Genomic DNA, 27,337 nt, shown 5'->3' on the forward strand with positions numbered 1-27,337 from the left:
AAATGAGGTTTTGGGGATAAGATTTCAAATTTTGAAAAATAAAAAAATTAAAATTTTCAAATGATAAAATGCTATTTTGGTCATTTTAGTTTTTGAGTGCTATTTTGTGATATAAACTTAGAAATGTGCTATTTTGGAGATTTGCCCTTAGATATATTAAAATAATATTCTAGATCGATATTCAATTGTTAGTTTTCAACTATTACACGTAAAAAATATATTATTAAGTACGGTTTTTATTGAAAGGAGGGTTTTATATTTTAAGTAGGTTATTGGAGTACTTTTTATTTTCGTGAATTTATTCGAGATGAGATTCCGATCTTTTAAACTAAGACAATTTATGTTTTATACATAATTATATTTTTTTTTACATAACTCTAAAATCTCGGACTTGATTCTTCATTAATTAATTGTGTTACATATAATAGAAATACTTACTCCAAACTAAAATATATTAAAAAATCAAATTTTAAAATTAGTTATATATAATTTAATAAAAAAATTTCACATACAAATAAAAATGATAAATGTAACAAATATAAATATATTATCCGCGCGTAGCGCGGAGAAAAGATCTAGTGTGCATAAACAAGATAAATACGCATATCTTAAACATATAAAAAAATCATAAGAACAGTTCGCAATTAGATTTTTTTTTTTTTCCGTCAATATTTCATTAAAATAGAAAATGGACCAAGCCCAAAAAATTACAAGATAAAAGGCCCACGACCCAATTATCAAAACCAGCCAAACCCTAGACAAACTGGCCCACAGGCCCACAAACCCAACCCCGACAGGCCCACAAACCCAAGAACCCGGGTCGGCTTAACCCAAACACGACTCGACTCATCCCGGCTGTTACCGTCGAATGGCTCTCCTCCGTCGCGCTTGTCAAGGAGAGCGTCATCGGACTAACCGAGAGCTCATCCCAATCATCCACGCTCCTACTGGGCATATCAAGCCCGAGACTCAAGAACTATGCTTTCCTTCTCTTGTCGTCGTCGCCATCGATGGAGAGCTTCATCGTCTACCGATCGCTCATCCCTTCAAATCCGAACAACCACCCTAACGACAAGAACCACACCGCAAATTCCACCCAATCCATACTAGTAAAGACAAAGAAAAAAAACCCCAAAAGAGAACGGGGACCTAAACCGACAGCGTAGAGCTATGTGAGCCCCTACCCTCCGGAGCCAAAACCGGCGAAGACGGAGCAGAGAAAGCCTCTCCTTCCCGGGAACTAGAACCGGCGGCGGCGAAGCTGAAGAAGCCTCCACCTCCCGGAAAACAAACCGGCGTCGACGGATCTGTGATAGCCTCCATCTCCCAGAATCACCACTGACACATGCAAGCGTCTCTTCTCACTCCGTTAGCCTCCACGCGACCGCGTCTTCCCTCCACGCGAGGAAACCACCGTTGGAGGATGGTTCCAATCCAGAGCTCAGACAAAGCGATCGGTGAGAGGCGACGAAGAAGAGGCCAAAAGAAACCTCTATGAAAAGGAATAAAGGTTCCGGCGACGGCACGGACGCTCACGCGCCGGCCGTACGCCGGAGAGAAAACTCAGATCTCCTTTCTCTCACTCCTTTCCCCGTTGATGTCTTTTTCTGCTGAGTTTACTCTCTTGTCTCACAGTTCGCAATTAGATACCTTTCGATTTTAATACAATATCTAAACATAAAAATCAAAACCAAAAACAAAACAAAAAGCCTCTTGTTATAAATCAATTGATGGATGTCCATAACCGGCCCGGTCCATAATCGGTCCATACACTTAGAGAGAGACGTTCTAACCCTAGAGAGAGAGGCGGCGACCGCGAGACTTAGAGAGAGACGGCTACATGGTTCAGGAGAAAAGGAAACTCAATTTCCTTTTCCTTGTATCATTATGATTTCCCTTTTCCTTTATGTTTATGATTTTTAATTTTTCATATCCTTGTATTTCCATTTATCTCTCTTGTAACCATTATATAAAGGGAACATTTATTCATTAATAATATACAGAAACTTACAGTTCTAAATCCTTAAGTTTACAACACGTTATCAGCACGATAGCCTCTAACACCCTGAACCTAAAGCCAAATCGCTAAAACCCTAAAACCTTAAATGAAAAGGAATCTGCCTCAGAACTTCGAAGAGACCGTTCTCCCAAACCGTGAGGACCCAGAAAACGATCAAGATATCAAATCGAAGCCCTGGCCGAGAAGAATCATTCAGTGCAAACCGCTTGTCGATCTGACCACCGACGCGCCCTCACGCACAGATACAGTGCGCGCCGATTTGCTTTGGAACCCTAATCCGAACCTGACGATACCGACGAACCCTAATCCGTTTGCGACTCCGTTCCAGCTCGCGTCCAAGACAGCTTGTGTACCCCTCGCGTCCCAGCCAGCTCGTGTCCCGATCGTGTCTAAGCTCGAGGTTCATTCTTGGTGGTCCGGTTTCTACAAACAACTAAACTAAAGGTATTTCGAATTCTAAGAACATAATGAATCGAATTTGGTTGATTGTAAAGAATGAAACCCTAAAATATAATCTCTAAGATGAAAGCCATAAGATAATAGATCAATCCCTAAGCGAGTAAATCGAAGCTTTATAAGTTCGATCCCCAAACCCTAAAAATCGAGATTGATCCATTGATCAATTAAAATCAGATGCTTAAAGGTTTTGAGTCTCAAATCAAATCCTTTTGATCTAATATCAAATTTTCGAAATCCCTAAACCCTAATTCGAAAACTATTGATAAATTAAAACTGATTGATTGATTGATTGAGATTGAATTTGATCATCCTGAAATTGAAATTGCTTGTTAATAAAATGGAAACCCTAAAACCCTAATTCTGAAAATCGATTTTGATTGTTTGAAATTGAACATTGATTGGTTGATTTGATCACCTAGAACTATTGTTAGGATTGTTCAAACTCGAATCTGATTGTTTGGCTTGTTTAAACTAAAACCCTAATGACCTAGTTTAGATTATTTTAAAATCGAAATCTGAAACTACATATTTGGTTAAACTGTTCTAGACTTGATCATACTCGTGGCCATGTGGTCTTGTTACATTCATACCATAACCGGCCCGATCCAAAGGGGAGTGTTATAAATCAATTGATGGATGTCCATAACCGGCCCGGTCCATAACCGGCCCATACACTTAGAGAGAGACGGCCCAATCCTAGAGAGAGAGGCGGCGGCCGCGAGACTTAGAGAGAGAGACGGCTACATGGTTTAGGAGAAAAGGAAACTCAATTTTCTTTTCCTTGTATGATTAGGATTTCCCTTTTCTTTTATGTTTATGAGTTGTAATCTTTCATATTCTTGTATTTCCATTTATGTCTCTTGTAACTCTTATATAAAAGAAACAATTATTCATTAATAATATACAGAAACTTACAGTTCTAAATCCTTAAGTTTACAACATGTCTAGATATTTTGCATGTTGCTAGAATATATTGAATATACAAACAATAGCAATACGTTGATTCCACCGACTGGCTTTCCAAGTCGGTAGAACCTTTATCTTAATTTAGTTATTATTATTGTCAAAAAAAAAAAACAAAAAAAAAAAATCAATTCAAATCGATCTAAGGTCTTAAGAGATTTTATCTTACTAATTAACAAAATAAATAATGGAGTTTAAATTAACGAAATAAAATCTGTTTTAACTCTCCCAAAAAAATACAGAGATTTAAAGTAAAAAATCCAAAGTGAGAAATGACAGATTCAGAGACTCTTTATGAGCTTTAATGTGTGTTTTGTCAGTGTATGATTCTTTGTCTGATTAGCGCAACATAGATTCAGGGTGCTCGATGATATATCCCCTTGAATGTTTTCAACCATTCAGCTCCAATGGCACCTGAAGAAGAAAGCGGCATGTTTAGATTTAAAACAGTTTTCCTAATGATTGTGAATGTATAATGATAGAAAGACGAATTACTGTCTACCACGCGATGGTCACAGTTGCCACGGACAACTCTCTTTTCAGCTGCTTTTTTTTTTTTAAGATTCAGACACATAACACGAATCAGTTGTTGGATATTTGGGAAGATAGTAACATACTCTGTTCTGTAACGAGAGAGAGAGAGCTTACCAGATCCAACTGCTAGAATGGCTGCTTGAGGGGGATAAACCACTGCACAGAATTGCTTGATTCCAAAAGGTCCAAGCCAATTTAGAGACTGTAAACTGCTGTTCTCTTTTGCCATTTGAGCCAATAACCGAACTTCTTCTCCAATTGTAGACAGACCTTTCTGCGTCCTGGAGTCAAGATATTGATACAATTCAGCAGTCTGCAGTTTTTGCAGCAGTGAAGGGTTAAACAAATAAATTGTGTGCTGTTTACCTTCACCACAGGAACATAGAGCCCATTTTCTCTCTGCGTTTTGAAACCTATAGATAAAGGTTAACATGTTTGATAAGCTAGAGAGGTATCCAAAATTTTGTCATCGATGTACTCACTGGCGGATGTAATCATCAGTCCATGAACTATTGCAGCTCGCAGCCTGAAACGCCTGAAGATGGCAAGTTATTCAAAAGATCTGTTCGCTTGTTTGCAAGTGTATGCAAGTAAGATGTACCTTAACAACAAGATCATTGACAGGTATCCGTTTTCCACCAGAAGCCTCTCGGAATGAATTGAGCTGACTCCTCAGACTGCATATACAAAAAACTTCTTTGTCTAGTTTGCCCAGTGACAACAACTCAAAATACATCATTGGAAACTTAATAATACTTACCCCATAAGTTTGTCAACAGATGAATAATAGTGAGGGATAGTTTGCTTTGAGAATGCCAAACGTGAGGCTGTGACTTGTCATAATTATACAGTCAAAGAGGTTTCAAAATCCTTGATCCTCGTGAAACTTGGTGACGGACAGAGAGCCCAGTTAGTGGACAAAAATGTTCCAATAGAGGAGGAGGATAACAAGCTGAAGCGCCAAGCAGAGACAGAGAGCCTCACAAGCACTAAAAATTGGACAAAAATGTTCCAATAGAGGAGGAGGATAACACTACCTTGTCTGTTTATAATAGCCCAGTTAGTGGTGGAAAAGTAGCGGATTGTTGAAGCTTGCTCACGCCGTAATAAGATGGAAACATCCTTCAAATTACATCTCAATCAACGCCGGTGACCCCATAGATCACAAATGATTCCAGGGTGATCATAAATCTCTTACTACTTGGCTGATATAATTCAAATGAACCGAGTTCAGAAAATCAAAAATAACACTGAACAAAACTGAAAATATTGATGGGAGAAAATGGAATCGAGAAACAGATTACTTTCTTGGGAGGATTGATGATACGTGACGCATAATCCATTGAGTGAGCAATCGGAGCTGCTTAAGCCGATCCGATTTTCGTTTCGCACAGAACCAAACGAAGGTGAAGAAACTTTTTAGTGAGATTAATGTTTGACTATTTAATTAATGGGCTTTAACGTAGGCCCATTGATAGCTTCAGTGGATATAGGCTATATATAAATACGATCTCGCAAGTAGAGAAGCGGGAAACACAAAGAATCGGTTCCTTCTCCTTCTCTCTTCTTCTCCGACGACTTCGACTGTGCATTTCTGAAGCGCGGATAGAGATTGTAGCCATCGGTTATTCTTCCAAGGTAAATCGAGTGACGACATCTTCTGTTTCTCTTTCTCATTGAAATCGATTCGGTTGAGAGATCTATGAACATGTATCTTGTTGTGTAATCTCAAGGAAGGTTTAATTCAATCGACTTATGATTCAAATTTCTTGATCTTTAAAGCCCTAATTCTCTGTTTCAGTAGCCAGCCATGGATCGTGCAGCAAATAGTTCTTCCGATGACGACGATAGTTCCTCTGAGTTTGTGACATTGATCTTTGATTCATGTTATTGTTATTTTGATAGTTTCTTTCCCCTCTTTACTTAGCTTTTTCTTTCTTTCAGGAACAGGCATGTAGATGACCCGGTTCGTGAGGCTGCTGCTTCAGATCACCCTAGTAGTTCATCCTCTGGGTTTGTTTGACATTTGTAATCTTTTATGTTAAAACTAATCTTTCATCTATTGTATTCTGACAGATTATTTCTTTCTCTCTTTCAGGGAAGCGCGTGATGATGACACGGTTATTATTACTATAAGAACACTCAATGATGGAAACGGTGCTGACATTGATGAGATTTACGAATATATCCAGGTTAATCTCTCTGATCATTTGTTTCCATGCTGTTTTGATCTGATGAGACGATCATTTAAATTTCAGGATAATTACCCTGTAGCGCAATGTGACAGACACCTGTTGGAAGTCGAGCTGAACGAACGTGTTCATCACAACGAACTAGAGATGGTACATTTAACTAGCATCTATACACATATATTAAAAGTTGATCAATTATGATGCTAGAATCCGAGACACGTATTCTACTTTCTTTGTTTGATTAAAAAGATACAACTTTGCGAATGCAGGTAGATGGTATCCGCTACAAAATCGTCCATGTTACTTCAGAAAACACACATGAGACAACAGAGACCGAGTCAGAAGAACCTGTTGCAGTGCCTGCAGATCCTCCAAATACTTCTTCAGATCTCCCTAGTAGTTCCTCCTCTGGGTTTGTAATCTTTATATGTTAAAAATTTTGATCTTTTATTTCTGTTTATTGTCTTCTGACAGATTCTTTCTCTCTCTTTTCAGGGAAAGGGAAAGGAAAAGGTTTGATGGCAAGGTTCTTAAGGCTATAAGAACACTCAATGATGGAAACGGTGCTGACATTGATGAGATTTGCGATTATCTCCTGGTTAATAGGACCATCTCTCTATCTAATCATTTTGTTTCCATAATTGCCACTTGGTTTGCTTATTCCTCCATATTGTTCATCATCTCACTCAAAAAAAAAAAAGACTTATTCTTGTGGTTGATAAATCGCAGGGGAGTTATAATCTAGGGCCAGAACTTAGGAAGCTGGTGGAAGAGTACCTGGGCTTGGGTGTTTCTGACAACCAACTAGAGATGGTACCTTAACTAGCATCTATACATAATATTAAAAACTTGATCATTGTGATCCTAGAATCGAGATATGTATTAAACATGAAAATGCAGGTAGAGAACCGCTACAAAATCGTCCATGTTACTTCAGAAAATACACGTGAGACAAGAGAGACCGAGTCAAAATCAGTTTCAGACTCTGATGATCAGAAAGTTCCTGCTACTAGTTCCTCAGATTACGCTTTACCCTATGGGTTTGTTTGTTGTGATATTTTGAAATCTTATAATTTTTATTACGTTACAGTATTTGATATTCCATATCATTGTTGTATTAATTTTGTCCGGATCTTTCGCCTCTTTTTCAGGGATATGCCTGAGGCCATGGTTACTGAGGCTATATCAACAATGGATTATGGAATCGGTGTTAATATTGACGAGATTTACGAATATATCGAGGTTAATATATATAGGACCATCTCACTAACATCATTCTGCATCTTAGTCCTCATTAGTCTTGAAAGTTATTCTTTGTGGTTGATAAATTGCAGAATAGGTACAAAATACCGACAGATTACATGAAGATATTGGAAGACGAGCTGAACAAACGTGTTTCTGAAAACGAACTAGAGAAGGTAACCTAGTTTGTTCATTTAAGTAGAAATCTATATATATTTGTTTGATGATAAAAAATAACTTGCAAATGCTAGGGAGAATACGGCTACAAGATCCTGGATGTTACTTCAGATAATATGGATGAGGCCCAGTCACAAGCTGTTGCAGTGGCTGATCAGAATGATCCTGCAAAGAGTTCTTCTTCTTCAGATGCCACTACTTCCTCTGGGTTGGTGACATTTTCGAATCTTATAATGTTAAAAACTGATCTCTGTATTGTATATTGACAGATTATTTCCATTTATTAATTTTTTTTTTCTTTCAGGAATACGCCTTATTATGACCCTGTTATTGACGCTATATCAACAATCAATGATGGAAATGGTGTTGATATTGAAGGAATTTACCAGTTTATCCAGGTTAATAGGAAGGTCTCTCTCTATCTAATTATCTGTTTCCATGGTTTTGATCTGAGTTGATGCGGGTGAGACAATGATTGCCACTTGGTTTGCTTACTCCTCCATTGTTCTTGATCACCATCATCATGCTGCACGTCAGTCAAAACTGTTTTGGTGGTTGATAAATTGCAGGAAAGGTTTAAAAGGAATGTTGTACGGCCAAATCATAGGCAGCTGTTGGAAGAAGGGCTGCAAAAACGTGTTTCTCAATGCATACTAGAGAAGGTACCACCTTGGTTTTGTTTATTTAACAAGTAGTATCTTCTATGGTACTAAAAAATACTAGTTCATAATGATGCTTGAATCGTATTATACAGTATTTTGTTTGATTGAAAAATTGGAAATGCAGGTAGAAACCCACTACAAGATCCTCGATATTACTCCTGAAAAACTAGATGAGATAAATGAGGCCGCAGCAAAAGCAGTTGCAGTGTCTGATCGGAAAGATGTAGAAGCGAAAGAGGCATACGAAGCTGCAGATAGGGCCAAAAAGGTGTTGGAAGAAAACGAACTAGTCTTGCAGGCGGCCAAAGAAGCTCTTGACCGATGTAATAATGTCTTCCACCTACCTAACTCAACCTCTTCATCATCACTCACCCTTTTTTTCTTTCTTTCTTGCAGGTACCAAAGGCGACTAGCTAGGTTTCCCTGCCTGCCCTAAAAGCTCTACCTTCTGGTCTGGTTCAATGTAGACGTATTGGAGGACTGGTTCTTTGATAGTTTGGGTTTTGAGTTGCATATATGTGATTTAATTGACTAAAACTTTGTCACTTTCTGTTTAGCTTTTGAGGTTAAACGTTTCTGGTTGTATATAACTAAAGTTTCAGAGAATGTGGCGGTGGGGTGGGTAGCTTTATATGAACGAATCACTTTCAAGGAAATCAGTTCAGCTTGTGGTATACTCATGATGCAACGCTTTTACAAACGCAAGTTCTCCGTACCGTTAACATTTGACTCAAAGCATGAAATATCCTTAGCTCTTCACCAATGCTGCTGCATTACCTTCTCTTCAGAGGTTTTCGATATTTCGATTAGCACCAGGTTTTGTAGAATGTGAAGCCTTTCAGAGTCAGATTACAACAGCTTTTATTGCAGCAGATGCAGTCAAAGAAGCGAGGAGAAGAAGTTGAGAAAGCTTACACTTAGATTCCCAGCTAAAAGCTCTCGTATACAACGAGAATAAGAAACAGTAGCAGCAGACATCGGAGCTCCGCACAATCGGCGACGCAGTCACTGGGTCAAATGTAATATACGATAAAAGATTTGATCTTTCCACTTGTGTTTCTCTCTGACAAGAACTAAAAGGTTTTGTACAAAACTATACAAATCCGATTCGTAATGAGAAAAAGGAAATTTGGATCAAAAAGAAGAAAAAAAGAAAAGATGCAGAAATTGGCAGATGAAAAGCCAACTGATGCTTCAATTATGCTTAAAAATCCAGAAAAAGAATGCAACTTCAAGAACCGACATTGCACATCATTTCATCAACTTTTGCTTTGTTTTAATTTTTTGCAGGTTGTCTTGTCATAGAGCTTCTAAGTTTTGGGTTTGGTTCGGCTACGTGGACTGGTTCTTTAATATTGACTGAGGGAATAGATAAGTGTTTCCTTGTGTGACACGTCAACAATGTTTCTGAACACTATTTTTTTTTTCACTAGAATTTTCATTGATAACTTTGGAAAGATACACGGTGAAATTCTAATAGCCGGCGGAAGACATAGATATCCCCGGAAACTAAACCCACAACACGGGAAACTAAAACCCAAACATAGGGGCCTCACACGAACAGCTGAAAAACAGGTAAAATAGCTTTTTTTTGTAAAAAAGACTTTCAATTTAAAAAGGAGGTACAAGATGTGATTAGTTAGATCACATAGTACATAATATAAGCAAAAAAAGGTATAAGAACCTAAGAGACTTTTACAATTTTTTAGTTTTTTCAACCTAGAAAATTTTTGCACACATGATCATGATCCTCAGCCTCTTCGGCTTCGCTTACTTTTTCCACGAACCGTCAACTATTCATTTCTTTGGTATTTTTGTGTAAGCTTGATTATCCTATCCCTTCTTGAAACACTTGCATAGTCATCCATTTCCACATTAATATGAAAATCACTCTCCATATTAACATCATGTTAGATATACTCAGATGTAAAAGAGGTCATGTTTGAAGGATCATTTAGTGAGAGTACAATAACGTCATTCATGACAATATTTGATGGAACATCTTCCATAACTTGGGGAGTAGTGCGAACAGATGATGAACATGCTAGTTTGGGGCATGGGGTAGACTTGGCATCAGGAAATGATGGAGCTAAAACAGTGGAGCTCTTCTTGTACGGAGATCCCTGAAAAGACAAGGTATATGTAGTTCATGAGAAATTTTCGGTCCTTTCCAATTGGGAAGGAGATTGATGGGGTACATGCACACAGGATGAGTGTTGCACTTCTTGAGTTAACACAATCGTGTCGTCAACCATGTTGCCACCTGATATCGTTTGTTGAGAAACATTGATCTCCATGAAAGAGTCAATAGAAACCATAGGAATCTCTACATCTTCTTCATACGAACTTCTTTCATTTATGTTATCCTTTTTATCTTTCTTAAAAAGACATATTTTTGCTTTGTGACCCAAACTTCCATATCTTTCACAAATCGATGGAATCCAAGAGTAGATCACATCAACTAAAAATATGTTACCAAGTTTATCATCCAATGCGATTTGTTTGGGGAAATTCTTATCAAACTCTATTTCCACCAAAATCTTTGTCTCTCCTATGTTGAAGGGATCTAGCGTTGCTTTGTGAGTGAGCATGGGCTCACCTAGTTTAGAGGCAATGTGAAAAATTCCAAGCCTGGAATAACAGTTCGTTAGGGATATTTTTTAAAGTCACCCAAGCTGGTACAATGGAAATTTTAGGGATTTTTAGTATCCCTACTTGAAACAGTATGCTTAAAAATTGGCAGACGAAAAGCCAACTGATGCTTCAATTATGCTTAAAAATCCAGAAAAAGAATGCAACTTCAAGAACCGACATTGCACATCATTTCATCAACTGTCTTTTGCTTTGTTTTAATTTTTTGCAGGTCATGGAGCTTCTAAGTTTTGGGTTTGGTTCAGCTATCTGGACTGGTTCTTTAATATTGAGTGAGGGAATAGATAAGTGTTTCCTTATGTGACACGTCAGTAATGTTTCTTAACACTATACTTTATCCGCACAAAATTTAACCAAAATAAAAAAAACCACGGAAAAGTAGAGGTAAATAGAGGTTATCTTGTTACTAGTGTTTATACGGTAGGAAAACATGTAAAGTAGCTTTTTTTTAAAAAAAAAAGACTTTCAATTTAAAAAAGAGGTACAAGATGTGATTAGTTAGATCAGATAGTTTGAAAAAGTTAGTACATGATATAAGCAAAAAAGAGGTATAAGAACCTAAGGGCATGATTAACCCCGGTCTCTTAGCCGGGGTTCTTAACTCATGATTTGACACTTTTTTTTTGTTTTTTTAATATTTTTCGGCTAAGAGACGTCTCTTATATCTCTTATTTAAGAGACGGTTCTTAGCTTTTCTTAGATTTTATGTAAGAAAAGCTAAGAACCGTCTCTTAGCCGAAGCTAAGAACCGTCTCTTAGCCGAAGCTAAGAACCCCAGTTAAGAGACTGAGATTAATGATGGTCTAAGAGACTTTTACAATTCTTTAGTTTTTTCAACTCAGAAAGTTTTTGCACGCATGATCAGGATCCTCAGCCTCTCCGGCTTCGCTTACTTTTTCCACGAACCGTCAACTATTCATTTCTTTGGTATTTTTGTGTAGGCTTGATTATCATATCCCTTCTTGAAACACTTGCATAGTCATCCATTTCCTCATTAATATGGAAATCACTTTCCATATTAACATCATGTTAGATATACTCGGATGTAAAAGAGGTCATGTTTGAAAGATCATTTACCGAGAGTACAATACCCTCATCCATGATAATATTTGATGGAACATCTTCCATAACCTGGAGAATAGTGCGAACAGATGATGAACATGCTAGTTTGGGGCATGGGGTAGACTTGGCATTAGTAAATGATGGAGCTAAAACAGTGGATCTCTTCTTGTAAGGAGATCCCTGAAAAGACAAGGTATCTGTAGTTCATGAGAGATTTTCGGTCCTTTCCAATTGGGAAGGAGATTGATGGGGGCACATGCACACTGGATGAGTGATGCATTTCTTGAGTCAACACAATTGTGTCGTCAACCATGTTGCTATCTGATATCTTTTGTTGAGAAACATTGATCTCCATGAAAGAGTCAATAGAAACCGTAGGAATCTTTACATCTTCTTCATCCGAACTTTTTTCATTTATGTTATCCTTTTTACCTTTCTTAAAAAGACATATTTTTGCTTTGTGACCCAAACTTCCATATCTTTCACAAATCGATGGAATCCAAGAGTAATCACATCATCTAAAAAGATGTTACCAAGTTTATCATCCAATGCGATTTGTTTGGGGAAATTCTTATCAAGCTCTATTTCCACCAAAATCTTTGCCTCTCCTATCTTGAAGGGATCTAGCGTTTGTTTGCGAGTGAGCATGGGGTCACCTAGTTTAGAGGCAATGTGAAAAATTCCAAGCCTGGAATAACAGTACGTTGGGATATTTTTTAAAGTCACCCAAGCTGGTACAGTGGAGATTTTAGGGATTTTTAGAGTCCCTACTTGATTCCAAGGAGCCACAAACATTAAGCAATCATCTACATGCCAAACAGTTCGCTGAATAATCCAATGACTTGTCTCTTTGTGTGGAACATGGAAAAAGTAAGATGATTTTCCTAGTTTCCGACTGACAATTTTGCAGCTTCTACCCCAAAGATGGTTTACGACATCATGCATAAGACCACCTGAGGGTACATAACAGCGATGAAATTGCCCAATTACATATTCTACTACATTCTCAGGGCCAAGTTGTAGTACCTTAGTTGGAATGATAATCTCACGAGTGCCATCAAGTCTGAAAGTTGGTGGGAAGCACGATACAAGTTCATTGTCGCTGAGTTCATCCTTGCAGCCCATGGAAAGCAGAGAGAGCCATTTTCCTTTAGTTCTGGAGGCGGCAACTTCGCAATTGGGAGATTAAATGAGAGAGGAGCTCCTTTCACCAAACACTTTTTCTGCTTAATGTTGGTACCTTCCTACAATGAAGACCAAAAATTCTCAATCTGACTCTGCACCAACTAAAGGTCATAGCTATGAGGCGTGGATGGCTCAGGTGTTATAGACGAAAGAGAGAGGTTTAACACAAGTCGCTTTGACCATGCTCACATAGAAAGTACGAATGGTGCTGGAACTTGTTCTATGGTTTCTTCAGTTTGGTGAAGAACATCTTGTTGGGTTAGAGGAACCTCGAGTTCATGACTTTCTTTTGTTACCTGATCGGTTGCTTCGTCAGGAGGAGGGGCAATGTCTTCAAAAAGCAGGAGGAGCTGGATTGTTTTCAGGAGCATGAAGAAATGCGATGGTTTCAGTAACACGAGGAGGAGCCGCGGTGGTTGCAGATTTCACCAACGAAGGTGATACAACAGAAGAGACGGGATTTCGACTCGCTGACCATAGTCCAAGATATGGCCATCGAGGGTCCAGAGAAGAAGCTTGCTGCAGTCCCGTCGCGTCACCAGTTACTACACCGGAGGTCTTTGTTTCAATCAGGAGCTTATTGGAGTTCGTCGGAGCATCCAACTTCTCTTCCGGAAGCATATAACCTGATTCAGAGGCAGTGATTTTAGCTTGGAGCTTATGATGAATCTCATCACCATTAACACCGTTGATCTGTGAGATTGGGGTTTCTCTCAAATCCATAGCAAATTAATCATCGGGAAGGAGAGGAATGAGAGAGGTTCCCGCTGATGAGAGCTGTGATGAACCACCAGAAGGGAAAGGTGGAGACAGCGAGCCGTCAAGATGAAGATCGAGATCTGTGTGAGGTGTTCTCTTCTTTGTTTGCCGAAGAGGGGCACGTGGATTTCAAATTATATATATACGGTAGAAACTAAATTAATGAACACCATAAATTAAAAAAATTAACAGTTTCAAATTTGACTGACTTAAATTATAAGACAAACCGATAAAATAATAATTTGTGAAACTTTATCTTTTTTATTTCTTTCATGTTTTACCATGAATGATTTTATATATGATTTCAAATTTTTCTATATTATTTCAGTCATATTTTAAATTTACTGAATCATCCCATATTTTATCTGAATTATTTAAAATTTCTCCCAAAAATCTAATAAAATTATTTAAATTAATCAAAATTATCTAAAAAGTTGAACCAAACCGGAACTAAATTGGACCTAGAAAAACAAAAATAGAGAAAATCAAAAGAAAACGATCCAAGATGTCCATATGCCTAGTGTTTTTTTTTATATTCCAACTCGAGAACTAACTACATCGCCGTTTATTTTATTACTAGTGGTATTCCGGCGCTACGCGCCGGGTTCATATTTTTATTCTCTAATGATTTCAAAATTGTTTTTGTAATTCATTTGGTAGTAGTTAGTGATAGTACTGTAAGTGGTTCTCATTGATCGATTAAAAAAAATAAAAATAAATAGGCGATAGTACCGATTTAAATGTTAGTTGAACTTAAAACATAAAGTAAAATTGTTGTTCAAAAACAGAAACATGTAATGCTTGTGTTTGTTTTTTTGTGTTTGTTTTTTTGATTATCCAGTAGTGACATCCATGCGGAATGTCATTATATTTTTTTCCAAATTATTTTTATTTGTTTGGGTTGGTTTTGTGTGTTTGTATTGGTGGTTGTGTGTGGTGAGATATTATTCTCTGTAAAAAATTATGGTTTAGATACAATAAAACTATAAATTTATAATAATGGCACTATGAGATTTTACTAATTTAAAAGTTATTAATTTAGAAAAAAAAAATATTTTTAAATTTTTCTATCTTATTCAATTTTTTTTAGAATTTGTTCATCTTAAATATAATATTTTAAAAAAATAAGAAAATATTTTATTTTTGTATATAAATTAATTAATTTTTTGAAATTCAACATTCATCTTGTTTTTATTATATTATTTGGTGCATATAAAATATGTTTCATAGATTTCAAATGTGGTTTTAGATATAGTTTTACTAAATCTCATCAAAATATATTAAGTGTTAATTTAATATAATATTTTATTTGTAAATATAAAAAATATATACAGATAAATTATTAATTTATAATTTTAATGCGACCATGAACCGGCCACATAGCCGGATTATATTTCAAAGTTATTAAACCAATAAAAACCACTAAAACTATCGAAAATCTATAAACCATCCATATAAACAAGAAACTAATTTATATTTATAATATTTTATGTTCAAAATTGATTTATATTTTAACTATGCATCATATTTACTAATATTACTTTTATATTTACATACTAAAAAATAAAAGTAATATTAGTAAATATGATGCATAGTTAAAATATAAATCAATTTTGAACATAAAATATTATAAATATAAATTAGTTTCTTGTTTATATGGATGGTTTATAGATTTTCGATAGTTTTAGTGGTTTTTATTGGTTTAATAACTTTGAAATATAATCCGGCTATGTGGCCGGTTCATGGTCGAACCAATTACTAGACCAATCCGGCTATATAACCGGTTCACGGTCGAATCCGGTCCAACTATCGGATCGGTCCGGTTTTAAAAACACTGTCTGAGGGGCTTTGATTAGTAACGACAAGGATGGATTAACTTTTGGGTTTCTTTTAACATTGATGTGACCATGCATGCACTGTAATTAAAGGTACACATATGAACCTCATCAGACAAAGTATTCTTGTGCCGGAAGTTGTTCTACACAAAAAAAAATTTGTCACAGAAAGTGTGGTGTGTCTGGTGGTTTCGTAACTTCTTAGTTGAGTGGTTTGATCTTAGTGTTTTGTTACAAATTACTAAAAATGACGAGGAGCTGGAATATTTGCATCTGTAAGATGTAGTGGACGTATGGTTCGTAAAGAAAGGGCAGATGCACTTTATAACGTGCAAAATTGCTCAGCTTATGTTTTCTCTGGTCATGAAATTTAAAAAGACATTATAATGAATCAGGAAGTAGGAGTTCCAATATAATTTAGTGGTTTGTCTGCGATACGCGCGGACGTCGATAACTTGTGTAGCACAATGATTGTTGAGTATCTTAGTGTTTACATTGCAAATTAACACTTGGACGTGAGGTATGGAAAATGTTATTTATAGTGGTGTGATTTCTTTTTTTTTTTGGTTCGTAGTTCTCGTCTGATTTATCTAGAAAGAAGAATTGATTCAGGGAAAGTGGCAAATACATTGATGAGTTCCTATTCTCAATCATTTCAAGGATTTCAGTTACATATTTGTTTGTGGGATATGGTTTTTCTGAAGTACAAATTTTTTTCTGAGGTACAAATTTTTTTCTCTCTCTTTCTTGTAATAGTAGCATATGTTGCATCAATTATTTATGTTATTGGATGACATGTTATTGTCCACACTGTTGTCATGAGGGTTGTTATGTAACATGAGAGCTGTTTTACATGTATTTCGTGCAAAGATGTTCCGGTTTGTTTATAAAATTGATCTTTTATGGTTTTATTTATTTCCATTCAAGTTTGTCCTATATCTATCATTCTCTGCATAATATGGTTATGCCATATAGGTAAACGATAGAGATACAAACCTTCTTCTAAGGCTAATTAGAGATGATGGACTCATAAGTCAGAGTTGTTTAGTGAAATTTATATACATTTTTGTAATAAGCAAACAATCTCATTTTTATAATGAAATTCATATACTTTTAAAACGAAAAAAGTGTAGAACATGAGGGTGTTTTTTATCTGCTATTATTAACAGATAGCACTTTGAAGCAAATTCTGTTAGTTGAGATGAGAATATTGGCGCGGATTACGGGAAATATCAAGTTGTCTTGTAGGATAAAATAGTAGTAGTGGCTGTGGGGAAGTGGACAAGAATTTCCAAAATAATTATTAGGGGACAATATGTGACTCTTTTAATTCTATTTTGGCAAATTTTACCTTCTGTATGCAAAATAAAGAACGTGCTTTGTTCGTTTCTGGCACTATTCGTGAGCCCCACTTATACGTGGCGGTCCGCGATTGGTTCCCATTTTTATTTTTTTTATTTTTAAATCAGACAAAAAAAAATTTAAGTAACCCTTAGTGAGTTTCAGGGATAATGATGCTCTTAGTGCGGCCAAGGTGGCTACTTTGACAAATAATGTATGGCATATAATGTCAGTAGGTAAATAACAAAGGCTGAACATTTGATTTTATGTGGAAACTAAGAAGTAATTCATATTTAAACGCCTAAGTGCTCAATTCCTTATTTAAACGCCTAAGTGCACAATCCCTTATTTGCAAAAAAAATTCAGGAAGTATCAAAATCAAAAGTGAGACAAAAACGCCTAAGTGCCCAATCCCTTATTTGCATAGCATAAGATTTATAGAAATAATATTAAGCATTGGGAGTAATGATAGAGTGGTTTAATGACAGTGCTCCATGAAGGAAACTAAGCTCTTCGGGCCTTTCTTATTGGGTTTCCTTACCAGCTAACCCCTTTGGATCAGTAAATCTTATAGGGGCGAGTTCAGAACGTAGGTATTCACCTCCGCCACTGTAACAGTCTCCAGTTTCCTAACATCATTGTACTGCGTTATATTGTACGTCACTGCCAGATGTGGCACCCAACACCAAAGGATTCATGGTCGACCGTTTCAGAATCTCGAGCTCATCAACAACATTATAGCGTCCAAAGTCTGTTATATAAACACGTCCACTTTTGAGAATATTACTATGTCTTGGTTGACATTAAAACAACACTTGAAGAATAGAACAGAAATTACTGACCTTCCTACGGACCAGTACCAGCATGTATGGTACCAAACTTGAACCTAAAAGCAAGGAAAAAAACGTCAAAGCAAGGCATAGGCGCACATAATAGGAACAACACACACAAAAATACATAAAAGCATCTAGATGAAAGAATATCATACCCAAAATGTGATTTTGGACGAAGACCTCTAATTAATTAGGACAAAATCGACACATTCTGCACACCATGAGCATACCTGTTAAGTGTAATTGACTTGAGAGAAACATAAGTTAGTAAAAACAATTAAATGAAGGCTGAGAAAGCAGCGTGATAAAAAAAAAACCAGCTGATGTACCCGGATTAGTGATTACCAGCAGCAGTGCAGGTTGGTTGGAACCACTTGTGGCCTTGCCCCTGAAACAGAGTGCTGTGTGAACCCTAGGTCATGCTTGTTTAAATCATCAAGTATGCTCTGCTAATCAGCTTTCTTAAGACCCTGCCTGCATCAACACCAGAAAACGGTTCGGAGTTAGTGTCCGACATTCCAAATATATATATATCTATATGTTAAAGATGGTGCCATGATCCTTTCATCTATACCCAGTCATGTGAGTATGTAACATGACTTTCAAATAGATGATATTGTGCCCAGGCTCTGCCTTCAAGCTAATTGTTTTTTAGAGATTAGACAACCTAAAGTACCTTTCTAGTCGTAAAGTGAGCATTATATATATAAAGTAGAATAGCATAATTGAAGCACCTGATTCGGTATTGCACTTTCATGGATTCAGCTTACCATCAACCTCCAAAATGCAAGTCAGAAGTTTTCCATCTAAATTCTCCTGTTTGAATACATGAGAGCCGACAAAACCGGAACTCGGAAAGAGAGCTTATGAATTGATTAGGAACATCAGACTAAACATGAATAGAGCTAAAAAAAGAGAAGAAGAGTAGTGAGTTACCGGTAGAGAGGGTCTATGTAATTGTTCAACTCAGCAACACAGTCTTCTCGGAGTACCATCTGCAGAATAAAAATAAAGGATGCAATTTAATGGTTTTGGAGAGATTTATAGAGCAAACAAAAGATTTCTTATAAAGGGAAGTACTTGAAACGAAAAAGAAGGTAACAATCAGTGATCCAGAGACCTTTCAAAAGAACAAAAACAATTTCATACCAAATATAAAGAACAGAAATAAACAATATTTGCTACTGCTCAAGCTATATAATTCACTTAAATGAAAACAAATGATGAAGGAAACAAATACGACCAAATCCCATATTCAGCTTATGATTTTCTCTTGCTTCGATGGTGTGAGGAATCTACCGGTGTTGAATCTCGCCACTGCCAAAACCTCTGAGTTATGGATGGTGTACACGTTATGTAGATCGGATCGTCACTCTAAGCTTCTGTCGCAGCTTAGAGGAAGACGGAGGGAGAACCCTGATCCCATTTTGGTTTTTAAGGGGTTTGCAAAAGTTTGGGTCAAAATAAATAAAAACCCAGTTTAAATGAAAGGATGTATAGACCGGCAGGAAGCAAAAATCGAAAATACCCTGATGTGTCGACACGTGTCACGAAATGCTTCATGGCACCGTGGCAGCAGGAGAAGGGAGAATACCCTATCTTATTATTATAGATAGATTACGAGAGTTGTTGTCACTTGTCAGCAATTGTGTGATTCAATTCATAAGAGAAGTGGAGAAGTGAGAAAAAGGAAACTATGGGGTAAAATTAGAAACTCTGAAATAGAAAAGAAGAAGAAATCGTAATAAGAGGAAACCGTAAGACCCTTGCACATAAATAAAAGGAACGGACAGGCTTACACGTTTACATCCATCCACAGTCTCTCTCTCTCTATACCTACCTTTCGCTCTTTTCTTTTTTAGTTTATCTCTTTACGATTCGCTTCAGATCCGAGCTTGGAAGATTTCAAGCTCTCTCTAAGAAAGTCTCACACTTTTTGTTCCCGAATCAATCTCCCAAGGTTGGCAAATCTTCTTCTACTTTCTCTGCGATTTGTTGAGATTTGGATCTTCTTCTCTGATTAGTGCTTTTCAATTTGATCTGTGTAAACTCTCTGCGTCGTCGTCGTTATGAGAACATGAATCAATTAGTGGTTGAAACCCTAAAAGTACCTTACTTTCGATGTTAATGTATCCTTGTTACGATAGGGTTAGCTTTTGATTTTCAAAATTACTAATATGCTTTTATGGAGAAAGATGCTTATATATATATTTGGGATGGTATCAATATGATATTGGATGAAGTATTAGCTTTGTTTCTCTCCTGACATGAGTATATATATATATATATTATTCAGATTCCTCTTTATATTTATGGAATCTCAAGTTTGGGTATATTTAGATATTAATGCTTTGATTTGATAGTAGTGTTTTATTCATTAAATAAAGCTATTTTGATCTGAGTTGTAATATGTCTTTGTGTGTGTTTGTTACCAGTCATGGCAGGATCAGCACCAGAAGGCACCCAGTTTGATACTCGTCAGTTTGACCAGAGGCTCAATGAAGTGTATGTCTTTTAACATCTTTGCTTCTTAATAATGCTTTTGTCTCCTCTTGTGTGTTTGGCTAATTGTTATTTCTTATTTTGGTGCAGCCTTGAGGGACAGGATGAGTTCTTCACCTCCTATGATGAGGTCCATGAGAGCTTTGATGCCATGGGTTTGCAAGAGAACCTTCTTAGGGGTATCTATGCCTATGGTATGTCGTTAAGACGAGTCATCATAGTCACATCCTCTCAACTCTTATCTTATACTTGGGGGCTTGATTCTTGTTTCTTTTTGTTCAGGTTTTGAAAAGCCTTCTGCTATTCAGCAAAGAGGAATCGTTCCCTTTTGCAAGGGTCTTGATGTGATCCAGCAGGCTCAGTCTGGTACTGGCAAAACCGCCACTTTCTGCTCTGGTGTCTTGCAGCAGCTCGACTTCTCCCTTGTCCAGTGCCAGGCTCTCGTCTTGGCTCCCACCAGAGAGCTTGCTCAGCAGATCGAGAAGGTCATGCGTGCTCTCGGAGACTACCTTGGCGTCAAGGTCCATGCTTGTGTTGGTGGAACCAGTGTCCGTGAGGATCAGCGTATCCTCCAGGCCGGTGTCCATGTTGTCGTTGGAACTCCCGGTCGTGTCTTTGACATGCTCCGAAGACAGTCTCTTCGCTCCGACAGCATCAAGATGTTTGTCCTTGATGAAGCTGATGAGATGCTCTCCCGTGGTTTCAAGGACCAGATCTACGACATATTCCAGCTTCTCCCACCGAAGATTCAGGTCGGAGTGTTCTCAGCCACGATGCCGCCAGAGGCTCTCGAGATCACAAGGAAGTTCATGAGCAAACCGGTGAGGATCCTGGTGAAGCGAGACGAGCTCACCCTCGAAGGTATCAAGCAGTTCTACGTGAACGTGGAGAAGGAAGAGTGGAAGCTCGAAACTCTCTGTGACCTCTACGAGACCTTAGCCATCACTCAGAGCGTCATCTTCGTCAACACTCGCCGCAAGGTGGACTGGCTCACTGACAAAATGAGGAGCCGTGACCACACGGTCTCAGCGACTCACGGAGACATGGACCAAAACACGAGAGACATCATCATGAGAGAGTTCAGGTCTGGCTCTTCCCGTGTCCTCATCACGACAGATCTCTTGGCTCGTGGTATCGATGTGCAGCAAGTGTCTCTGGTCATCAACTTTGACCTCCCGACTCAGCCGGAGAATTACCTTCACCGTATCGGAAGAAGTGGAAGGTTTGGGAGGAAAGGTGTGGCCATTAACTTTGTGACGAAGGATGATGAGAGAATGCTTTTTGATATTCAGAAATTCTACAATGTTGTTGTTGAGGAGCTTCCCTCAAACGTTGCCGATCTGCTTTGAAGAAGAAAGGAAAACCACCGTTGAAGAAGAAGAAGAATAGGTTACTTGTTTCGCAAGCTTCTTATTTTGATTTTTGACCCAACTTTCTCTGTTTCTCTCTCTCTTTACTCATCGATACCTCTCGTCTCATTTTCGAACATATATATGTCTCATCTGAACATGTTTCTTCTTAATCTCATGCAATATTTATTTATTTTCTCGTTTGATGCACAAAGTTTTTCCTAATAGGCGTCGATTTAAGCTTTTATTGGGTATATATAATTATATATACATTAATGGGCTCGTTAAAAAACAAAGTATACACAAACAATAAAAACAGATTATTAAATCAGTAATCACATCTCTCTTTTTACGCATACACAAACACAGTACAATTCTTTTCTAATTGTTCTAAAATCATATAAATGATTTGAATAATGAGAAAACAAAAAGAGTATAATTTTTTTTATATATTTTCATCTATTTTCAAACCCACCCACTCATAGAAAACAATGAGTTAAAACAAAACTTACTTGGGTATCAAATCATGTTCGAAGCTGTATCATTAGACGAAGTCCCACTTATGACACTTAACACCGAATGTTTCCTGTGAAGCTTGACTCGTAGCTGTCTTATCTTAGCATCGACCCTAGCCGTGAAACCAATCTTTGTCTTCTCTCTAGCCTTTGACTTCTCTCGTTTCCACATTCTCTCATCCTCCAAATCGATCCTGAAATGCTTGATCTCTTGTATAATATGATGGTCGAGAGGGTTCACTGATCTTTGGTACGAGATGTGAAACAAGTAAGGGAGTGTTGTGGCCGCTATGACCAGGAGGTTGGTGAGCCAGAAGATCGGTGCAGGCGCTAGAACCTCGATGAGCATGTGGAAGATGTTGCCAGAGAGTTTCGGTGGTAACATGCCGTAAAGGGCGAGGAAGATGTACCAAGCTCCTATGCTTCCCCAAATCATCACGTGTTGGATCCAAGTGAAGTGGCTCATGGTTAGAGCGATTTGAACGTTTACTGCCCAAATGATGCAAGTGAACATGGCCGTTCCCATGGCGTTCATGTCTGCGGTTTGGCCATGAGAGCGGAATGATTGGACGTGGAAGATTCCGAGGTTGAGTGCGAAGATGACTATGGATGCGTAAACTCCATTTCCCATCCATCCGAGGATTCTGTACCAGTCGAAGAATAGGTTCTTGGGGCCTTGTTGATACAATGCAGGAAACTAGAAGGAGAAAAAGGCAAATAAATTAAACTAAGAAAGGTTTGTTTTTTCCTAATATGAAGATGACGGAGAGAGTATATAACCTGTAAGCAGACATCAGAAGGAACATCTTGTTCAAAAACTCCGAGAGAAATGACAGGGAGAGAGGTTAGGACAACGTTGAAGAGTAATAAGTAGGAGTCGTTGAATATTGATTGACCAGAAAACCCGGTGAAGGCTTCGAAGTAGAAGAGAGTTAGGCCAAACGCTATGTTCTTGTAGAAGAAATAACAAATCTGTGACAAACAACAATTACCAATCAAGACCATATATAGATGTGGTCTAGTGATATATCTAATATATTACCATTTGGGCTATTCTCTTGTAACACCAATGTCCATGGACAACAAGTAGTCTCTCCAGAAACCGAAACTGGGCTATGGAGAAGTCACTTGCCATTACAGCCTGCAACAAAAAAACAGATATTACTTTTTATCAAATTAAAAAAAAAACTTTTTAAGTATGTTTCATAGTGTTGAAGAAAAGTGTAAGCACCTGCATGCCTTCAACGCCACTGATGCCGACACCAATATGAGCTTCTTGTATCATTCCAACATCATTTGCACCATCACCGATTGCCAAAGTTGTCTTCCCTGTTCCTTCTTTAGCTAGCCTTGTTACCTGAAAAAGAAATAACCAAGACACTGTCATGTTCTTGGACGCATTGTTTGTCAAAGGATTCCAATCAATTTTAAAACTGCTTGGAGTTTTTTCATACAAGTGCTTTCTGTTTAGGAGAGACGCGACAGCATATAACTGAAGCACAGGCAACTGCAAGTGCAAGAAACTGATACTTGACATCATCCTTCAAAGCATATGTAAGTGTCTTCCCATCAATGATCAAGGCAAACGCTGCATGTGGATCTTTCTCTATTTTGATCATCTGTGAGGCATTTGTGATCTGCATTAATATGTTCTGCTTTACAGCCTGCACATTAACGAACATTATTTTACATCACATTCAAGATTCTACTTCAAACAGTAATGTAATTTTTTTAATAGAATAGACATTATACATACAGCTTCCGAGTTCTGTGAAGACTCCTCTACATTAGTAAATGAAATGGCTATCTGCTTCATACCCTGTCGAAGTAAACTGCAGGCATATCTGCATTTGGCCAAACCAAATTATTTAGTCCAAGGAGAATCTATGGTGTATGGTATCAGCAACAAAGAAAAACAAACCCTATGTTTATTGCTGTCTCCATTTTATCTCCTGTCAAAACCCATATCTTGAGGCCAGCTTGGGCAAGGTTATCTATGCATTGAGGCACCTGATCAAGTGAGCTACTAACAGTAAGCTGAAAATGATTTCATTAATAATAAAAAATGAACTATGCTTCATACCCCTTTTTGCAGTTTGTCCTCTACAGCAGTAGCTCCAACAAGGATCAATTCCTTTTCCATCATATCTGATACCTTCTCCAGCAATTCATCTCTATCAGCTCCTACTGAAGTTTTAGCTTTGTGAAATTCACTGTTCCATGCCGCATACTCTGCTTCATCCAGCTTTCTATAACCGAGTGCCAATGTACGCAAACCAGCTTCACCATATTCATTCAAGTGCTTTGAAGTAGCTGCCAAATAATCTTTTCCTTTCTTTGATAACCGGTCAAATATAATGCTGCAAAAAAAAATTAAGAAACAAGAACCATTAGAGTTTGCTTAGAGGAAGAAGTGATAATCACTATGGAAGTTAAGCAGCCAAACCTGTCAGCGCCTTTACAGAGTAGAAGAATCTGTCCTTCCTCATCTCGGATAATAGCAGACATTCTTTTTCTTTTGCTAGTAAAGTCTAATAGATTTAACACTTTGTATTCTCTGCAAAATAACCACCACATGATTAGAGATTTTCACACAAAAAAATTATCAATGTAAAAGATGAAAGAGTCTGACCTATCAACTGGGTGACCTGAAGGTGAGAACCGTTCAGCTATAAAAACACTTGACTGAGTTCTCTTAGTGAACTCAAAACCAAACTCCCTAGAAGCAACAAGGAAAGCAACTTCATCAGGAGACTCAGCTTCATAAGTACACTTCCCAGTATCCTCATCCATCTCAGGAATAGCAGTATGACAAACCGCCAGTATACGGAAAAACATCAAAACGTCATCTGAATTGGGCTCATTTACCCAGTTGTCATCCATCAGACGCTTATCCTCAAAACTAAACCCCTTGATACCACTGCTCTTCTTCTGATCCTTCTCATCGCTAGCAGTGATTACAGTCTCCAGTTCAAAATCCGACGACGTCTTGCTGGCAAGCTTCGCGTAGCGTTGTGTCCTGACTTTAGTCATGGGAAGGTTTGTAATGTCATCACCTTGCTCCTCGAGATCCATCTCCATCTGCTTTGCAGCAGCTAGCTCTACTTCGCTGGCACGGACACCGTAAGAAGTACCAGCAATCGAGCATTTAAGAAAGTCCATCTGGTTACACGTCAGCGTTCCCGTTTTATCAGAAAGGATGGTGTCAACTTGCCCCAGCTCTTCGTTTAAATTCGAGGTGCGCGCCTCAGCAGGAGTCCCGCTCTCGCTATCATACATGTGCAAGTCGTGGTTGATGAAAGTCGCTTGCAAGACTTTCACCAACTCGATGGAGACGTAGAGCGAGATGGGAATCAAGTAGCCGTAAAGCAAGAGAGCAGTGATCAAATGGACAACCCATGCGTACAATGGATTCGTTGGGTTCGTTAAGCTCTCGGGCTTGTCTGGTCGCAGGTACCACCAATCCGCCATCACGAGTTTCGTCATCACGGCGAATCCTAGAGAGCTGATGACGGAGACGAACAAAAGAAGGCCAAAGAGAGTGTAGATAATATAGTCCATTGTCTTCTCAATGCTGCTTCTCTTCGAAGGAGACTTTGTAGAGTTCTGCATGACCTTTGTGTCGTGACCCGTGAAGACCACAACACCGTAGATATAACTCGTGTTCCTCAGCTTGGAATCTCTCAAGAGAATCTGGTTAGGATCAAGCGGATAAACCTGTCCATCACACTCTAGATTCCCAACGAAGGTGTACAAGTTTGGATTCGGATCTTCGCATTTGATCGTTCCGGAGAAACTCTGAAAAGATTCATATTTTTCCAAAGCCAAAGTAGCATCCAAACATCTCTTAACTTTCAAGTTAGTCTCTCCATCTAAGTTCATAGTCTCCACGTAACAGATCCCGTCCTCGTAGCTAGACGACAACAAGAACAAATCAGCTGGGAAGAAGTCATCTTTCTCAACTCTGACCACATCCCCGACGCGGAGTTTCTTCCACGTCCTGCGACCAAATTCACCATTTCCTTTGTGAACGCTAGCTTTCCTGGAGTTCACGCCAACGTCCTGCATAAACCTGCGCCAATCCTCCAGGGCCTCTTTACCCATACTAAGGCCGACGACGAAAACGAGAGGGGCGATCATGCTCCATTTGTTGAAAGGGGAGAGAGGGAAGACGGAGAGGATGGCAGCGACGAGGAAGTAGAAGTTGGCGACGCGGTGGAACTGCTCGTACAAGCATTTGGGCAAGAATGTGAGCATGTTGTACCTGGTGGTGGATACGTAGTTGGAGCGGTACCTAAGGAGCTTGGTGGCGAGGTGGAGATGAGGCTGGTTGCAGTGGACGATGCGGGCGTAGCCTGGTCCGTTGATGACGTGAGGGCCTTGATCGTCGAGAGTTTTGGGTCTGAGGCATCTGAAGGTGTAGAAATGGCTTTTCCTGATCCTTGACCTAATTCTATGACGACGAGCCATTCTTTTTCAATTTGTAGAGAAGAGCACCGTTAAGTGTTGATGAAGAAGCCCTCGTAACTGCCAAAATGAACAGAACGTATTAGCTTAACGTCAGGATCAGTTCCGATCATAGCCAGACATAATCTCAGAACCGGCTAGGTTTAAGGCCATATCTAATCGGAGGCTACACACTCTGAAATTACGGTTGTTGATTTTTGAAATTTCAATGAAGGATGACAATGGATGTGTTATTGAGAAACGAGATCAGCGAATCTAATCATATACATCAAACATTTGTCCCAGAAACCCCGAAAGCTTGCAATACAAGAAAAGACAGGGGTTGAAATCGCGTGAGCATCACGTCAGAGAAACTTCCGCGGCTAGATTTACCTGGAAGCAAGAGGCTCGTTCATGATCAACACGGATGAAACGCGCTGTGTTTCTGGTTACAACAAGAAAATGAAGGAAACGAAAAAAGCAGCGATCGTCGATGATGTGAGAAGAGGAAGGAACGGTGCGAGAGAAAGAGATCGAAAATATGGAAAATGGATGGAGAAGAAGAGGCTAGAGAGGTTATTTGATCCAAAAAAAAAAAAAAAAGATTAG

At 38.3% G+C, this 27,337-nt stretch overlaps 3 protein-coding genes and 1 long non-coding RNA gene across 8 annotated transcripts; 2 read left to right on the forward strand and 2 right to left on the reverse strand.

The window, feature by feature from the left end:
• Window positions 1-3,614: 3,614 nt before the first annotated feature.
• On the reverse strand, window positions 3,615-5,367 carry LOC106298912. Of its 5 annotated transcripts, XR_001261608.1 has the most exons (9): window positions 5,281-5,367; window positions 5,014-5,181; window positions 4,737-4,862; window positions 4,578-4,653; window positions 4,459-4,511; window positions 4,343-4,389; window positions 4,091-4,257; window positions 3,938-3,985; window positions 3,615-3,856 (listed from the first exon to the last, which is right to left on the reverse strand). It is a non-coding gene; the product is annotated as an uncharacterized LOC106298912 (long non-coding RNA). The 5 variants fall into 5 exon arrangements; XR_001261605.1 differs by having other exon boundaries at window positions 3,945-3,985; window positions 4,737-5,181; XR_001261604.1 differs by having other exon boundaries at window positions 4,737-5,181.
• Window positions 5,368-5,786: 419 nt separating this feature from the next.
• Window positions 5,787-9,304, forward strand: LOC106297544. Its single transcript, XM_013733763.1, has 15 exons — window positions 5,787-5,836; window positions 5,921-5,989; window positions 6,075-6,168; window positions 6,235-6,318; window positions 6,438-6,580; window positions 6,643-6,766; window positions 6,898-6,981; window positions 7,069-7,208; window positions 7,320-7,410; window positions 7,503-7,586; window positions 7,662-7,795; window positions 7,892-7,997; window positions 8,157-8,249; window positions 8,374-8,572; window positions 8,646-9,304. The coding sequence occupies exons 1-15, from the start codon at window positions 5,787-5,789 to the stop codon at window positions 8,660-8,662; spliced, it is 1,512 nt and encodes a 503-aa protein (XP_013589217.1). The 3' UTR covers window positions 8,663-9,304.
• Window positions 9,305-19,717: 10,413 nt separating this feature from the next.
• Window positions 19,718-21,967, forward strand: LOC106300659 (eukaryotic initiation factor 4A-1). The gene is made up of 4 exons (XM_013736855.1): window positions 19,718-19,876; window positions 20,352-20,421; window positions 20,509-20,612; window positions 20,701-21,967. The coding sequence occupies exons 2-4, from the start codon at window positions 20,354-20,356 to the stop codon at window positions 21,765-21,767; spliced, it is 1,239 nt and encodes a 412-aa protein (XP_013592309.1). The 5' UTR covers window positions 19,718-19,876; window positions 20,352-20,353; the 3' UTR covers window positions 21,768-21,967.
• Window positions 21,968-22,242: 275 nt separating this feature from the next.
• On the reverse strand, window positions 22,243-27,257 carry LOC106297106 (phospholipid-transporting ATPase 6-like). The gene is made up of 11 exons (XM_013733387.1): window positions 27,122-27,257; window positions 24,915-26,809; window positions 24,729-24,839; window positions 24,366-24,642; window positions 24,204-24,292; window positions 24,039-24,126; window positions 23,737-23,946; window positions 23,514-23,639; window positions 23,325-23,423; window positions 23,063-23,254; window positions 22,243-22,979 (listed from the first exon to the last, which is right to left on the reverse strand). The coding sequence occupies exons 2-11, from the start codon at window positions 26,750-26,752 to the stop codon at window positions 22,287-22,289; spliced, it is 3,723 nt and encodes a 1,240-aa protein (XP_013588841.1). The 5' UTR covers window positions 26,753-26,809; window positions 27,122-27,257; the 3' UTR covers window positions 22,243-22,286.
• Window positions 27,258-27,337: the final 80 nt, after the last annotated feature.

This window comes from Brassica oleracea, chromosome C6 (genome assembly GCF_000695525.1).
Source record: "Brassica oleracea var. oleracea cultivar TO1000 chromosome C6, BOL, whole genome shotgun sequence".
In the NCBI taxonomy this organism is placed as follows: Eukaryota; Viridiplantae; Streptophyta; class Magnoliopsida; order Brassicales; family Brassicaceae; genus Brassica; species Brassica oleracea.

Bases quoted from the DNA above. Each gene is read 5' to 3' on its own strand.
- LOC106300659 (XM_013736855.1), top strand. From the start codon at position 20,354: ATGGCAGGATCAGCACCAGAAGGCACCCAGTTTGATACTCGTCAGTTT. The intron at 20,422-20,508 runs GTATGTCTTTTA...ATTTTGGTGCAG, and splicing joins GACCAGAGGCTCAATGAAGT to CCTTGAGGGACAGGATGAGT. The intron at 20,613-20,700 runs GTATGTCGTTAA...CTTTTTGTTCAG, and splicing joins TAGGGGTATCTATGCCTATG to GTTTTGAAAAGCCTTCTGCT.
- LOC106297106 (XM_013733387.1), bottom strand. From the start codon at position 26,752: ATGGCTCGTCGTCATAGAATTAGGTCAAGGATCAGGAAAAGCCATTTC. The intron at 23,947-24,038 runs GTATGTATAATG...GTTAATGTGCAG, and splicing joins CTTCACAGAACTCGGAAGCT to GCTGTAAAGCAGAACATATT. The intron at 23,255-23,324 runs GTAATATATTAG...TGTTTGTCACAG, and splicing joins ACAAGAGAATAGCCCAAATG to ATTTGTTATTTCTTCTACAA.
- LOC106297544 (XM_013733763.1), top strand. From the start codon at position 5,787: ATGGATCGTGCAGCAAATAGTTCTTCCGATGACGACGATAGTTCCTCT. The intron at 5,837-5,920 runs GTTTGTGACATT...TCTTTCTTTCAG, and splicing joins GACGACGATAGTTCCTCTGA to GAACAGGCATGTAGATGACC. The intron at 7,209-7,319 runs GTTTGTTTGTTG...CCTCTTTTTCAG, and splicing joins GATTACGCTTTACCCTATGG to GGATATGCCTGAGGCCATGG.